A 16,578-nucleotide genomic window follows, 5' to 3' on the forward strand; every position below is an offset into this window, starting at 1 on the left:
GAGGAAACCCATAATGAGAGAAGCTGAGACTGCCACTGCTTATTTCCTGACATTCACAATGATTCTCAGGATTCAATACTTGGAATCCCTGACCTGCAACAAGTATCCTGTATGCCTATGAATACCTTATGCCTTTTCTCTGTCTACTTGTTCTGGGACATTGACTGAGAAATATGGAGGCCAGCAATGGGATGCCCTTTATATCTCCTGGGTACTGAATACGTCTTTGGGGTCAGAGGGTAACCCTAACCCGTATGCAGCCTGTGTACTGAGTACTAGTTCTGGGTCAGAGGGAAACCCTAACCCTTGTTTCTGCTGGGTGCTGAGTGCTTGTTTTAAGTTAAAGGGTAACCCTAACCTTTAGTCCTCATGAGTGCTGTGTACTTGTTTGGAGTCAGAGGGAACCCCAACCATTCTTTCTCTTGAGCACTGTGTACAATTCCAAAAAGTTGGGACGCTGTGTACAATCTACATAAAAGCAGAATGCTATGATTTGTAAATCTCATAAACCCATATTTTGTTCACAATAGAAAACATATCAAATGTTTAAACTGAGACAATATACTATTTTTAGAAAAAATAAAGTAATTTTGAAACTGACAAGAACAAAAAAAGTTGGGACGGCCATGTTTACTACGGTATAGCATCCCATTATTATTATTATACAGTATAAAGCGCCAATAGTTCGCTCAGCGCTGTACATTACAAAGGGGGACAGAACATGTGACAGAACAATACCAATACAATGCAAAACATGAGGGGATCGAGGGCCCTGCTCTTTCAAGCTTACAATCTTCTTTTAACAACACTGTAAATGTCTTGGAACTGAGACCAGTTGCTGGAGTGGACTTGTCCCATTCTTGCCCAATAAAGAATTACAACTGCTCATCAGTCTTAAGCCTTCGTTGTATTTTTTGGTTGAAGATGTGCCAAATATTTTCAATTTGTGAAAGGTCTGGACTGCAGTTAGGCCAGTTAAGCAGTCGGACTCCTCTACTGTGAAGCCATGCTGTTGTCATAAATGCAGTTTAGCATTGTCCTGCTGACATATGGAAGGCATTCTCTGACAAAGACGTTGGCTGGATGGGAGCATATGCCACTCTAAAATCTGGATATCTCTTTCATTATTGATCGTGCCTCTCCAGATGTGCAAGCTGCCCATTCCATACACACTAATGCACCCTCATACCATCAGAGATGCAGAGTTTTGAACTGAGCACTGATAACCAGCAAGGAGGTCTCTCTCCTTAGTCCAGAAAATGAGGCACCCATGATTGCCAAAAAAGGATGTCAAATTTCACTGCGCCTGATCACAGAATAGTTTTCCACTTTGCAACAGACCATTTTAAATGAGCTTTGGTCCAGAGAAGATGGCAGCGTTTCTGGATCATGTTTAGGTTTGGCTTCTTCTTTGCCTGACAGCTTTCGCTTGCATTTTCGGATGGTATGGCAAACTGTGTTCACAGTGAATTTTGGAAGTATTCCTGAGTCCATGCAGTGATGTCCATTGTAGAATCGTACCTGTTTTATTGCAGTGCCGTCTGAAGATCATGGGCATCCAATATTATGTTTTGGCCTTGTCCCTTGCACACAGAACTTTCTCCAGGTCCTCAGAATCTTGTGATGATATTATGTACTGTTGATGATGATATATTTAAAGGAGAAGTATAGCCAAAGCTATTTTGGCTATACTTCTGTATGTCACAGAAGTGCGGTCCTGTAACCAGGCTAAAGCCCGCTGTCAGCTGATATCACAGAGCTGGTTCAGGTTCTGAAAAGATCCAGACCATACGTTTAGGATCCACCCAGAAGTCTGGACTGGCACCTGGGTCAGCTTCTCGTTATACACAGCCTGAGCCAGCCCCTCATGTCCCCCTAACAACTCAGCACTCTAGTAAGTACTGGCGGGGCAGAGCAAAGAGCCGGAGTCTGACAATCACAGCATTCTGCTTGGAGGGGAGAACTGAGCGATCAACGGTGTTTGATCGCTCAGTTCTCACGGCAAAGACAGCAGCAGACAGATGCAGCATACTTACCTAGGTTTATTCTTTTTCAAAACTCCATACTTCTTTTTTTAAAGTATTTGCACTTTTAAGTTGAAGAGCATTATTCTGAAATTGCACAACAATTTTTCACAGAATGGTAAACCTCTGCCCATCTTTACATCTGAGACACTCTGACTTGCTAAGATTCCATTTTTATACTCAATCATATTACTGACCTGTTTCCAAGTAACCTAATTGGATGCAAAATGTTCTTCCAGATCTTCCATCTTCCTTGTTAGTAACACTTATTTTGCCAGCTTTTTGTTGACCTGTCCCAACTATTTTGAGACGTTACTGCCATCAATTCTAAAATTGCCTTTTTTTCTTAAAATGGACCATTTTCTCAGTTTAAACATAGATATGTTTTCTATTGTGAATAAAATAGGAGTTTGAGATTTGCAAATCATGGCATTCTGTTTTTATGTAGAGTTTACACAGTGGCTCAACTATTTTGGAAATGGTGTTGTCCTTGTTCACGGTCAAAGGGTAACCCTAACCTTTATACACTAGTGGCCAAAACTGTGGGTATGCCTTACATTTTTACAAACTTTTGCAGTTTAAAGTACTTTTTATGTAAAAATCTCTAAAAATGTCATAGCACAAGTAAAATTAAATATAGTAAATTAATACCTTGACAAAAAAATCTTTAAATAAGTTTAATTTTGGCTGGAAATGTACCATATGATGCCAGGAATTGATTATTACATGGTCTCGAGCAAGAATCCAAGCAACAAGCGAGGACTCATTGAGGCTAGCCTCAATGAGTCCTCGCTTGTTGCTTGGATTCTTGCTCGAGACCATGCATTTTAATCTTGAACACAGATTTTTTATGGGATTCAAGTCAGGGCTATTTCCAGGCCAGGGAAGCAGAGGAATTTTCTTGTCATTGAACCGTTTAAGGCATTTACGAGCTGTATGGCATGGAGCTCCATCCTGTTGAAAAGTAAATTCTGTGCCTTTGTCCAATAAGTCGCTTATTGATGGAATCAACTTTGGTTCCAGGATCTCTTTGATGTATCGCTCTGCGTTAATAATGCCATCAATAACCTGCATTCATCCAACACCATACCAAGACATCCAGCTCCATATCATGACGGTTTGAGGGTGTTTCATTGTTGCTGTCACGCACTCAGGAAGGCATTCTTCGCAAGTATTGAATACCAACGCTTCCGAAAATAGAAATTTGTGTTTGATCACTCTAAATAATTTTTTTCCAATCTTCTTTTGTCCAATTTTGATGTTCCTTGGCCCATTCGACTCTTTTCTTTGTTGGCAGTTCAAAAACAAGGAAGTAAAGATATCAAACAAAACTGACAAAATCAGAAGGTGTATCCACAATTTTGGCCACTAGTGTATCTTCAGAGTACTAGCTTTTGGTTAGAGTGTAAATCTAATTCCTATTCCCCCCGAGCACTTGTTGGGGGGTTAGAGTGTAACCCTTTATATTTCCTGAGCACTGTGTACCTGTACAGTGACAAAATGTAACCTTTATATCTTCTGGGTGCTGAATACTTGTTTGGGATCAGAGGGTAACCCTTATTCTTCCTGAGTGCAATTACATCATAGAAGCAGCTAAAGATCTGCAGTGAGGTTACAAATCCTGGCCACTTGTCAGGAGCAGCACACCTCACCTGGCCCAGCAATCTGTGTCGCTGCGGTTTGCCACCCAGCTTGGCCAGGACACTGTGCCCGAATTCTTGAAGATGGCTGCTCTCTCATGCACTGCTGTGATACTTCACTGATGAAGCTCCACAAGGATTGTTTTTATTAGGAAAAATAATCAAATCACAGTGAACAAGACTCAAAACCACCCTAACAAAAAAAAAATTTGACATGGAAATGTTCAGCTATAAGTGTCCGATCTGTAGCAGGGTGTATTTATTCACAAATTGCTCAATGTCCTCCCCCTGCAGCATTTTCATGGCTCTCCAGTGGATGGGGCCACAGTTCTCTGGTTTTCCTTCTGAATGGCTCAATTCTTCTTTGATATAAGACAGCCACAAATCTGGGGAGAAAACAAACAAAAAAAAAAAAATAATTATGAATTCTGGGAGAGGGGAGGGTCAGTGACTACCAGATAAACATGACACAGGAGTCACAAGGGAGCCAATCACACTCCCCTCATAGACCCCCATCCCTCCATATGCTGGGACTTTTAGTTCCTTAGAATTGTACCAGGTTGTCTAAGCCCTGCCTTCAGTTCTTATAGAGAACACTTACTGAGATCCAAATGGTCTGTAGCTCCACCCTGCCATCCCATCAGATGCTTTCTGACTTTTGTGCATTTTTTTTCAGACTTCAATAAATTCTCCAAATGTATCAAAGCGTTTACTTTTCTTGTCTGTCTGTCTGTGAGAGAAATTCACAGACAGACATTTCTCCAGCTTGAATAGTAAAAGTCAGGAACAGCAACTTCCTCTGCAGATACTGAATGTCAGTGATAACATTCCTCACCAAACCTGACAAATATTTCACAGATCTTTTCTGAGAAGAAAGGTTTAAAGTTTTTGATAAATAGGTCCATCTGTGGTACATCTGAACCCTGCAGTCAGTTCAGATTTCCAGCAGCCACAGTCTGGTGTCCTCCTCTCCAGTCTTCCTAGTTTGGGTAGAGCTAGATGAACTCATAATGTTGGTAAAGCTCATGCATTGACAGAATGCTGTCTACATTACAATGGAGCATCACCAAAGCAGGAAAATTGGGCAATTTTTCTGTAAAAGACTTTCCACATAGAGAACTCACCAGGGTTCGTAGAGCCAAATTCCCGCAATGCCCGTTCATAATACTCCCGTAAGTTGAACATCTTGCTTTGTTCCTAAAAGGGAAAAGAAAGCCTGATCAGCAATTAGTTGGGTAAGGACAGATCGGAGTAGCTGCACTAATTCCCAGATCACTGGAGCGACCACAATGCGCACACACAGACCTGCTCCTTCTCAATGTCAATCATCTTCTGGAAAAACTCCTCTGAAAAAGGGCGATTCTCATGTAAGCTGGAGAGAGACAGAATGGAGACATTTCATTGTGATCAGTCAGATTATTATCCGATACCGCACTCCTGAGCCATCCACTACCACGTTGCCTAGTGACTGTTCCTGCTTATACATTCTCTCTAAACTATATCTTGTAAGTGACAAACTACATTTACTTATGTCTCCACTTTACTTGGCCAAAGCTCTGCTCACCACCTGGCCACACCCTCTACTGTGGCCCAGTGCTCCACTCACCTGGCCATGCCATCCATTGTAACCCAGTTCTCCACTCACCGCTAGGCCATACCATCCAATGTGACCCAATGCTCCACTCACCTACTAAACACTTTCTTGGTTCTCTTGTATCCCTGAGTCCGGTAGGTCCAGTCCAGATATTTCAACTTCATGGTCTTGGTGACTGTTGGGTTTAGGACAAGTTTCTGCAGGAAACAGAAAATAACCCGCTAAAACTTGACAAAACTCCAATAAAACTTGACAAATGACCTCTGAACTCACAGGCAACACATTTTACCTGGTACAAGGCCTCTGTGTCTTCTGCACTCCTCTCCTTCTCGCTCCATTCCACCATTATTGTCCAGAGAGGTGGACTGTCCTGTGGACAACCAACACAGACTGAGGTCACCAACACTGAGCCATTTCACATGTCTACTGGTCAATTCCTTCCAGAGACACCCACCCCATGAACAGAAAACTCATACCTTGGGCTTCACTTGTGTGAATGCCTTCTCAAACACCTGTTCTACATCCCCAGCCTTCAAAGAGATAAGAACCTCCAATCTCGTCCTCCATATGTCCACAGATGAGCCAAACCTGTCAGTGGCTGCAGAAGATACATCTATTGCCGATTCCATCTGCCCAAGCTCCGTTAGACATGAAATCTAAAATATAATCAAAAGATTCCAACTCAAAAGTATACAGAGCAGAGTCAAAATCCCATCTATAATAAAGGGAATACACAATCCCCTTCCCCCCACTCAAAGGCCTCCTTACATATAAAGATTCCAACACAAAAAGGTATACAGAGCACACAGTCACAATCTATATTAAAGGGAGTACTCCCTATCCTCTCCCCACAGACTTTCTTATATATAAAGAATGATACTCAGTCCTTATAAAGGAATTCGGTCCTTGCACTCACCCACTCCTTGTATCTCGCTGGTGCTAATAAGGTGGCTTCATGTGCTTTGCAGAAAGCAGACAGCAGTCTCTCCGTCCTCTGAAACCAGAAGAAAGATTTACTAAACTAAAAAGGTGAAGTGCTGTTCTTGGACTTGCATCAGATATGTTCTTGTCATGGCAAGTGAATGTTTTACACCCAATACATCTCTAATTAGACCCAGAACCATGAGAACCTTCACAGACAATCACAGGTACAAGAGAAATATGATCCAGCCATGAAATACATATAAAGAACACATAATAGAGATCTACAACATGGGATGATGGCGGGGCAGGGAACTAGAACATGGGATGGCAGAGTCCAGAATGTGGGATGCGCTCATGTCTTTACCTACCTGTTGTTTCAGTTCTTTGCTGTTAGTTTTACGTCTGTATCTCTCTAAACAGAAGGTGATGTACAGATCCCACATGGATTCTGCAGGAAGAGATAAAAGGACATATCTATAGACACTGGCCTGCTATACACTTTGCAGATCATTTCATTTCAAAAGAGATTTCAGACCTTTGTGGAGAGAACTCAGAGCTGTCTCATACACTTGACTACATTGCTCCTCTTGTCGCGCTATGTTCTGGGCTTTTGCCTGTTTGGACGTGGACTTTGCTGATGGTGGAGCTTTGATTAACAGTTCCTGACGCGCCAAGAAGTCCCAGGTGAGAGGATCATCCGTGTGGAGAGTCTTTAGGCTGAGCGATAAGAGTTTAATTCATTAACATTAGTTGTTAAATCAAATCGTTTTAAGGTAAAACATAGAAAAAAAAAAAACACCCACACAAACTACGTATAAAACCCTCCCCAGGTCCCCCTCACCTTCCCAAAAAAAAAAAAATATAAAAACAGGGAAACTCTTACAAAAATAGAACATTTGTCAATACAGAGTAAAAAACTGGATCCTACACCCCCAATCATGCGTACAGCAACCTCACCTGACTGGATCCTACATCCACCATAACAACTCAGAACAAGTTACACAAACAAGACACTACTAATGCGACAATCTGACACGATTGTTCAATATACCCTCAATCACACCTACAGCAGCCTGACCCAACTGGACCCCACACCCCCATCACATAACAACCTAATATAACCCAACCACAAACCCACAAATCTGTTCAAGATTATATTTTTACTTTATTTCTGGCAGACCTACAGTAAACCTAACCTGACAGGAAAATGGAAGCTGCCAATGCGGACCCCTCTGAAAATGCCATTTGTCTGGCTGTCATACTGATTTCATAGCTTCAATGCAACTAAATCAGTGACTAAATACAAACATGCAGTTGAGAAGTTCAAGGCTTCTTCTGGATAAGTGAAGTACTGAACCCAGGGAGGATCAGGTGATCAGCATTTTCAGAAGGTGGTCGGTGCACTGGTAGCATTTCTGTCAATGCCTCACCCATGGGGTCTATAAGGACAGCAGCCTAGGTTGTATCATGGATCATCTGCTCGGATCAGAACCAACAGATAGCGAATAGTCATTGGATCAGACTCACTCAGACAGGATCTCCTTTTGCAGCTCCTCTGTGAACTGGAACTTCTTAGCAATTGTCAGGAGTGATAGGTGGAACTCGGCCCCTGAGGACACAATCATATTAGTCATCCGATAATGATTACTTATAATATACATACTGTACACTGAGTTCTGCTTACCTGTTATCTTCTCCACTGCAGTTTTATAAACCACCCGGGCCAATTCTCCATTTAAGATGGCGTCTGAGTAACCAGCTTCACCCTGTGACATGACAATATGAATACTGGTTTGAGGACACTCCGCCCACACAGTGGCATCACACTCTATGACCCCACTTGACAGCAAGGTCCTCCCTGCACCCTACAACTCCATGACAGCGAGGGTCCTCCCCGCACCCTAAAGCTCCATGACAGCTGGGGTCCTCCCCGCACCCTACAGCTCCATGAGAGCAAGGTCCTCCCCGCATCCTACAGCTCCATGACAGCAGGGGTCCTCCCCACACCCAACAGCTCCATCACACAAGGGTCCTCCCCGCACCCTACAGCTTCATGACAGCGGGGGTCCTCCCTACACCTTCATGAGAGCAAGGTCCTCCCTGCACCCTACAGCTCCATGACAGCGGGGGTCCTCCCTGCACCCTACAGCTCCATGACAGCGGGGGTCCTCCCCACACCTCCATGAGAGCAAGGTCCTTCCCGCACCCAACAGCTCTATGACAGCAGGGGTCCTCCCCGCTCTCTACAGCACCATGACAGCGGGGGTCCTCCCCACACCCTACAGCTCCATGAGAGCAAGGTCCTCCCTGCACCCTACAGCACCATTACAGCGGGGGTCCTCCCCTCACCCTACAGCTCCATGAGAGCAAGCTCCTCCCCGCACCCTACAGCACCATGACAGCGGGGGTCCTCCCCACACCCTACAGCTCCATGAGAGCAAGTTCCTCCCCGCACCCTACAGCTCCATCACACAAGGGTCCTCCCCGCACCCTGCAGCTTCATGACAGCGGGGGTCCTCCCTACACCTTCATGAGAGCAAGGTCCTCCCTGCACCCTACAGCTCCATGACAGCGGGGGTCCTCCCTGCACCCTACAGCTCCATGACAGTGGGGGTCCTCCCCACACCCTACAGCTCCATGAGAGCAAGGTCCTCCCCGCACCCTACAGCTCCATGACAGCAGGGGTCCTCCCCACACCCTACAGCTCCATCACACAAGGGTCCTCCCCGCACCCTACAGCTTCATGACAGCGGGGGTCCTCCCCACACCCTACAGCTCCATGAGAGCAAGGTCCTCCCCGCACCCAACAGCTCTATGACAGCAGGGGTCCTCCCCGCACCCTACAGCGCCATGACAGCGGGGGTCCTCCTCGCACCCTACAGCTCCATGAGAGCAAGGTCCCCCCGCACCCTACAGCTCAATGACAGCAGGGGTCCTCCCCACACCCTACAGCTCCATGAGAGCAAGGTCCCCCCCGCACCCTACAGCTCAATGACAGCAGGGGTCCTCCCCGCACCCTACAGCGCCATGACAGCGGGGGTCCTCCCCGCACCCTACAGCTCCATGAGAGCAAGGTTCCCCCCTGCACCCTACAGCTCAATGACAGCAGGGGTCCTCCCCGCACCCTACAGCTCCATGAGAGCAAGGTTCCCCCCGCACCCTACAGCTCAATGACAGCAGGGGTCCTCCCTGCACCCTACAGCTCCATGACAATGGGATTCTCCTTTAGGTTGTTATGAACGAATCTCAGTAGATTAACTGCCACCACCCACCTCCCCAAATTATGTCAGGTCAAAAAATCCCCCTCTCTTTTATAGCAGTAGGACTGCTGTGTGAGAAAGGGGAAAGGGGTCATAGTCAGTAACCACTGCTAGGCATTAATAAGGGTCACCCAACACAACTCCCCGATATGTAGAAAACACATGGCACTGCTCAGCCTTACAACGTCCATCTTGGCTTTGTCCAACATTTCCTTCTCATTCCTTTGTTTCTCGACATTCATCAGCTCCATCCGAAAGTACTACAAGGCAAAAGACAACGCATATACCAATTCTATACGGACTACAAAATATGAAATGCAAGTACACCCCATGAAAATTGTGGAGGTTTTCAATGTATATGACCGTGCAGACACTAGGTCTTCATTGAAACACACTACATTATTATTATAGAGGATTTAGATAGCGCCAACAGTTTACGCAGCGCTTTACAACATGAGGGCAGAGAGTACAATTACAATACAAGTTAATACAGGAGGATTCAGAGGGCCCTGCTCGTTAGATCTTACAATCTAAGAGGGAGGGTCGAGAGATACAAAAAGGTAATAACTGGGGGATGGGCTGATGGACAAAATAAATGTATAGCTGTTAGGTTGGGGCAGGATAGGCCTCTCTGAAGAGATGAGTTTTCAGGGATCATCTAAAAGTGGACAGAGATGGAGATCGTCGGACACATTGGGGAAGGGAGTTCTAGAGGATGGGAGCGGCTCTAGAGAAGTCCTAGAGGCGAGCATGGGAGGAGGTGACAAGGGAGCTAGAAAGCAGGAGGTCTTGGTAGGAAAGAAGAGAATGATTTGGTTGGCATTTTGAGACCAGGTTAGTGATGTAACTAGGGGCTGAGTTGTGGATGCCTTTATAAGTATCTTGAATTTTATTTGTTGGGTGAGCGGGAACCAGTGGAGGGACTGGCATTGAACGGTTGGTAAGATGGATGAGTCTGGCAGCAGCATTCATGATGGACTGGAGGGGGGATAACCTATGCAAGAGGCAAGCCAGTGAGGAGGGAGTGACAAACACACACACGTGAGAGAACCACCACCATCACAGTGAAGGGGTCCCTGCCCAGCCCATGGGCCGTGCTCACCTCTTGGTACACCTTGGAGGAGTCCGGGTGGAATCGGAGTGCTCGCAGGAAAAGGTGTCGAGCGCTCTCAGTTGAAAGCTGATCCTCGAACTCCCACTTTGCTGCCATTATCCAAAGCGCTGGAGGGAAGGGATACGGGGTTAGCATGTATGGTCATACAATTACAGCAAACCTCTATCTCCAATCTGTGCTCCTACCTGGCTTATCTGAGTGGACAGCCAGCATGGAGGAAAATATTTTACTCAGCTGAAATCGGCAATTCTGAAAACAGCAAAAAAAAAGAAATTCTGAGACATGAGATCATACAGAGGATGTAAACAACATGAGGACAAGACAACTCACCCATTTCTTGCAAAATGCAATATGAGACATCCAAAGCTGCAGGTCGTCCTGGAACACAAGAAACACAGAACTGATATGGCAAATGGGAGAACTGGGGACTAGCAAGACTGCACAGGGGCCCCAGCACCTACCTTCCATTTGTTGGTGGCCCGGCCGAACAGTTGGTGGATCCTCTGTACAATGACAAATTCAATCTCATCCTTCTTAAAGGAGTAACCAATCCGCTGTGGAGATAAAGGACACAATTCACCATGCACACCGGCCCCGTACAGTCTCTACCGCCTGCCCACACCCTGTATAGAGTGACACACCGGCCCCGTACAGTCTCTACCGCCTGCCCACACCCTGTATAGAGTGACACACCAGCCCCGTACAGTCTCTACCGCCTGCCCACACCCTGTATAGAGTGACACACCAGGCCCCGTACAGTCTCTACCGCCTGCCCACACCCTGTATAGAGTGACACACCGGCCCTGTAGTCTCTACCGCCTGCCCACACCCTGTATAGAGTGACACACCGGCCCCGTACAGTCTCTACTGCCTGCCCACACCCTGTATAGAGTGACACACCAGGCCCCGTACAGTCTCTACTGCCTGCCCACACCCTGTATAGAGTGACACACCGGCCCTGTAGTCTCTACCGCCTGCCCACACCCTGTATAGAGTGACACACCAGGCCCCGGACAGTCTCTACCGCCTGCCCACACCCTGTATAGAGTGACACACCGGCCCTGTAGTCTCTACCGCCTGCCCACACCCTGTATAGAGTGACACACCGGCCCTGTAGTCTCTACCGCCTGCCCACACCCTGTATAGAGTGACACACCAGGCCCCGTACAGTCTGTAGCTCACCTGACGCCTCTTCTTCAGGAGTTCCAGGAAGTTGATCTCATACTGCAGAGAGAGAAACGAACATCAGACCACTCGTATCTCGCTCTGATATATTACCACAGGACATGCCTCATACCTCGCTCTGATATATTACCACAGGACATGCCTCATACCTCACTCTGATATATTACCACAGGACATGCCTCATACCTCGCTCTGATATATTACCACAGGACATGCCTCATACCTCGCTCTGATATATTACTACAGGACAGGGGCAGACTGACAACTCATGGAGCCCCCGGGCAATAGGGGATCATGGGGCCCCTGTGTCCTTGCCCAAACTCAAAAAAGCCTATGAAAAAGGTACCAGGGGCATCTCATGGGGCCCCCTACTGACCCCGGGCCCTCGGGCAGTGCCCGAGTTTCCAAATGGTCAGTCTGCCCCTGCTACAGGACATGCCTCATACCTCGCTCTGATATATTACTACAGGACATGCCTCATACCTCGCTCTGATATATTACCACAGGACATGCCTCATACCTCGCTCTGATATATTACCACAGGACATGCCTCATACCTCGCTCTGATATATTACTACAGGACATGCCTCATACCTCGCTCTGATATATTACTACAGGACGTGCCTCATACCTCGCTCTGATATATTACTACAGGACAAGCCTCATACCTCGCTCTGATATATTACTACAGGACATGCCTCATACCTCGCTCTGATATATTAACACAGGACATGCCTCATACCTCGCTCTGATATATTACCACAGGACATGCCTCATACCTCGCTGATATATTACTACAGGACAGGGGCGGACTGACAACTCATGGAGCCCCCGGGCAATAGGGGATCATGGGGCCCCTGTGTCTTTGCCCAAACTCAAAAAAGCCTATGAAAAAGGTACCAGGGGCATCTCATGGGGCCCCCTACTGACCTCGGGCAGTGCCCAAGTTTCCAAATGGTCAGTCTGCCCCTGCTACAGGACATGCCTCATAACTCGCTCTGATATATTACTACAGGACATGCCTCATACCTCGCTCTGATATATTACCACAGGACATGCCTCATACCTCGCTCTGATATATTACCACAGGACATGCCTCATACCTCGCTCTGATATATTACTACAGGACATGCCTCATACCTCGCTTTGATATATTACTACAGGACGTGCCTCATACCTCGCTCTGATATATTACTACAGGACAAGCCTCATACCTCGCTCTGATATATTACTACAGGACATGCCTCATACCTCGCTCTGTTATACTCTTGTAGCAGATGCCTTGTGCCTAAATCAGATTATTATACGTAGCAGTACCTGTACATAGCCGATGAAATCCTCTTTTTCCACAACCCTTCTCTTCAGTTTGTACTCCAGAGACGTCCTCTTCTTAACGACAGACCTGTAACATCAAGAACAATTAGGTGATCACAGGAGATCCAGAAGGAGGAGATTCACCTGAAGACAGAATGTCCTCCGGGTGGGGGGTCACTTTGTCCCCAGAGACTGGAGGTCCTCTGGGGGGCATGCTCTGGGTGACGTGGAGGTCCTCCAGTTTGGTCACACTCTATCCCAGGTGACATGGAGGTCCTCTTGGGAGAGGGGGACATATCCCTGTCACCTGGGACAGAGCGTGCCCCCCCCCCCGGAGGACCTCCCCATATCATCTTGGACAGAGTGTGCCCCCCTGGAGGACCTCCCCGACACTGCAGACAGAGCGTACCCCCCCTGTCACTGGAGACAGAGCGTGCCCCCATGGAGGACCTCCCCGACACTGCAGACAGAGCGTACTCCCCCATCACTGGAGACAGAGCGTGCCCCCATGGAGGACCTCCCCGACACTGCAGACAGAGCGTACTCCCCCATCACTGGAGACAGAGCGTGCCCCCATGGAGGACCTCCCCATCACTGGAGAGGACCTAATTTGGTTATGAATAAGCACTGAAGTTGTGTGGTCCCTGGAATCCTGTGTAATATCACTTGGAATAAAGACATTTTATTCAAGTATCTGGCACCTGATTGGTCTTGGCCTTCTTACTCATCTGAGCAGTGTTTTCTCTATGTTTGCACTTTTCCTGACGACAGTAAGGTCCTCCAAGGGGGCATGCTCTGTATCCAGAAACTGGAGGTCCTCTGGTGGGGGTCACACTCTGTCTCAGATGATAGGGAGGTCTTCCGGGGGTACACCCTGTCTCCAGAGGCTGGAAGTCCTCCGGGTGGGGGGACCGCTCCCAGTGACAGGGAGGTCCTCTAGCGGGGGTAACACTTGGTCCCACGTGCCAGGGAGGTCCTCTGGTGGGGTCACATTCTGTCTCTAAGGGGTCCTTTGGGGGGGGGGGGACATTCGCCAGTGGGGTCACGCTCTGTCCCCAGGGACATTCGCTGGTGGGGGTCAAGCTCTGTCCCCAGGGAGGTTCTCCGGTGGGGTTGCGCTCTGTCCCCGGAGACGGGGAGGTTCTCCGGTGGGGTTGCGCTCTATCTCCAGAGACGGGGAGGTTCTCCGGTGGGGTTGCGCTGTATCTCCAGAGACGGGGAGGTTCTCCGGTAGGGTCGCACGCTATCCCCGGAGACATTCTCCGGTGGGGTCGCGCTCTATCCCCGGAGACAGGGAGGTTCTCCGGTGGGGTCGCGCTCTGCCCCTCGGGGGAGGTTCTCCGGTGGGGTTGCGCTCTGCCCCCCCGGGGGAGGTTCTCCGGTGGGGACGCGCGCTGTCCCCGGAGACGGGGAGGTTCTCCGGTGGGGTTGCGCTCTGCCCCCCTGGGGAGGTTCTCCGGTGGGGTCGTGCTCTGTCCCCGGAGACGGGGAGGTTCTCCGGTGGGGACGCGCGCTGTCCCCGGAGACGGGGAGGTTCTCCGGTGGGGTTGCGCTCTGCCCCCCTGGGGAGGTTCTCCGGTGGGGTCGTGCTCTGTCCCCGGAGACGGGGAGGTTCTCCGGTGGGGACGCGCGCTGTCCCCGGAGACGGGGAGGTTCTCCGGTGGGGTTGCGCTCTGCCCCCCTGGGGAGGTTCTCCGGTGGGGTCGTGCTCTGTCCCCGGAGACGGGGAGGTTCTCCGGTGGGGTCGCGCTCTGTCCCCGGAGACGTTCTCCGGTGGGATCGCGCGCTGTCCCTGCAGACGGGGAGGTTCTCCGGTGGGGTCGCGCGCTGTCCCCGCAGACGGGGAGGTTCTCCGGTGGGGTCGCGCGCTGTCCCCGCAGACGGGGAGGTTCTCCGGTGGGGTCGCGCGCTGTCCCCGCAGACGGGGAGGTTCTCCGGTGGGGTCGCGCGCTGTCCCCGCAGACGGGGAGGTTCTCCGGTGGGGTCGCGCGCTGTCCCCGCAGACGGGGAGGTTCTCCGGTGGGGTCGCGCTCTGTCCCCGCAGACGGGGAGGTTCTCCGGTGGGGTTGCGCTCTGCCCCCCGGGGGAGGTTCTCCGGTGGGGACGCGCGCTGTCCCCGGAGACGGGGAGGTTCTCCGGTGGGGTTGCGCTCTGCCCCCCTGGGGAGGTTCTCCGGTGGGGTCGTGCTCTGTCCCCGGAGACGGGGAGGTTCTCCGGTGGGGACGCGCGCTGTCCCCGGAGACGGGGAGGTTCTCCGGTGGGGTTGCGCTCTGCCCCCCTGGGGAGGTTCTCCGGTGGGGACGCGCGCTGTCCCCGGAGACGGGGAGGTTCTCCGGTGGGGTTGCGCTCTGCCCCCCTGGGGAGGTTCTCCGGTGGGGTCGTGCTCTGTCCCCGGAGACGGGGAGGTTCTCCGGTGGGGTCGCGCTCTGTCCCCGGAGACGTTCTCCGGTGGGATCACGCGCTGTCCCTGCAGACGGGGAGTTTCTCCGGTGGGGTCGCGCGCTGTCCCCGCAGACGGGGATGTTCTCCGGTGGGGTCGCGCGCTGTCCCCGCAGACGGGGAGGTTCTCCGGTGGGGTCGCGCGCTGTCCCCGCAGACGGGGAGGTTCTCCGGTGGGGTCGCGCGCTGTCCCCGCAGACGGGGAGGTTCTCCGGTGGGGTCGCGCGCTGTCCCCGCAGACGGGGAGGTTCTCCGGTGGGGTCGCGCGCTGTCCCCGCAGACGGGGAGGTTCTCCGGTGGGGTCGCGCTCTGCCCCCCGGGGGAGGTTCTCCGGTGGGGACGCGCGCTGTCCCCGGAGACGGGGAGGTTCTCCGGTGGGGTTGCGCTCTGCCCCCCTGGGGAGGTTCTCCGGTGGGGTCGTGCTCTGTCCCCGGAGACGGGGAGGTTCTCCGGTGGGGACGCGCGCTGTCCCCGGAGACGGGGAGGTTCTCCGGTGGGGTTGCGCTCTGCCCCCCTGGGGAGGTTCTCCGGTGGGGTCGTGCTCTGTCCCCGGAGACGGGGAGTTTCTCCGGTGGGGTCGCGCGCTGTCCCCGCAGACGGGGAGGTTCTCCGGTGGGGTCCCGCGCTGTCCCCGCAGACGGGGAGGTTCTCCGGTGGGGTCGCGCGCTGTCCCCGCAGACGGGGAGGTTCTCCGGTGGGGTCGCGCTCTGTCCCCGCAGACGGGGAGGTTCTCCGGTGGGGTGAGCTCTGCCCCCTGGGGGAGGTTCTCCGATGGGGTCGCGCGCTGTCCCTGCAGACGGGGAGGTTCTCCGGTGGGGTCGCACTCTGTCCCCGGTGACAAGTAGATAAAGGGGGCGGTGTTACAGACAGATCGTTTTGGGCGGTCATCTCTCACCTGACCTCCCCCCGGGTTAACAGTCCCACTCTCTCCAGCTGTTCTAGTTCGGGGATTTGTTCCTCTACCCGGCGCTGTACGAACTCTGCCATGCCGCTTCTCTATGGGAGTACATGTGACTAGACCCGCCCCCTTACACTCTATCACCCTGACTTCCGGTCCTCTCTAGCTATACCATGCTCTCTATCT

General features: G+C 50.7%; 1 protein-coding gene across 2 annotated transcripts; it reads right to left on the minus strand.

The window, feature by feature from the left end:
* Positions 1–3,787: 3,787 nt before the first annotated feature.
* Positions 3,788–16,543, minus strand: UTP6 (UTP6 small subunit processome component). Of its 2 annotated transcripts, none has more exons than XM_089678876.1 (19): positions 16,390–16,543; positions 13,059–13,143; positions 11,739–11,780; positions 11,018–11,110; positions 10,887–10,934; positions 10,742–10,805; positions 10,545–10,663; positions 9,625–9,702; positions 7,867–7,948; positions 7,710–7,791; positions 6,718–6,899; positions 6,551–6,630; positions 6,175–6,252; positions 5,735–5,914; positions 5,548–5,628; positions 5,352–5,455; positions 4,973–5,036; positions 4,789–4,861; positions 3,788–4,050 (listed from the first exon to the last, which is right to left on the minus strand). In XM_089678876.1, exons 1-19 carry the CDS (start codon positions 16,479–16,481, stop codon positions 3,893–3,895), a joined length of 1,785 nt encoding a protein of 594 aa, XP_089535002.1. In that variant the 5' UTR covers positions 16,482–16,543; the 3' UTR covers positions 3,788–3,892. The 2 variants fall into 2 exon arrangements, with proteins under 2 accessions (XP_089535002.1, XP_089535001.1); XM_089678875.1 differs by having other exon boundaries at positions 4,970–5,036.
* Positions 16,544–16,578: the final 35 nt, after the last annotated feature.

The sequence above is a fragment of the Staurois parvus genome, unplaced genomic scaffold, assembly GCF_062004578.1.
Source record: "Staurois parvus isolate SC_StPar_1 unplaced genomic scaffold, SC_StPar_1.0 ptg000211l, whole genome shotgun sequence".
NCBI lineage: Eukaryota > Metazoa > Chordata > Amphibia > Anura > Ranidae > Staurois > Staurois parvus.

What these genes read in the sequence shown, in the direction of transcription:
- UTP6 (XM_089678875.1), bottom strand. Translation starts at nt 16,481, where the DNA reads ATGGCAGAGTTCGTACAGCGCCGGGTAGAGGAACAAATCCCCGAACTA. An exon ending in CAGCGAGATACAAGGAGTGG is followed by an intron (nt 5,915 to 6,174) that starts GTGAGTGCAAGG and finishes ATTATATTTTAG; the next exon opens with ATTTCATGTCTAACGGAGCT. An exon ending in TCACACAAGTGAAGCCCAAG is followed by an intron (nt 5,629 to 5,734) that starts GTATGAGTTTTC and finishes GGTTGTCCACAG; the next exon opens with GACAGTCCACCTCTCTGGAC.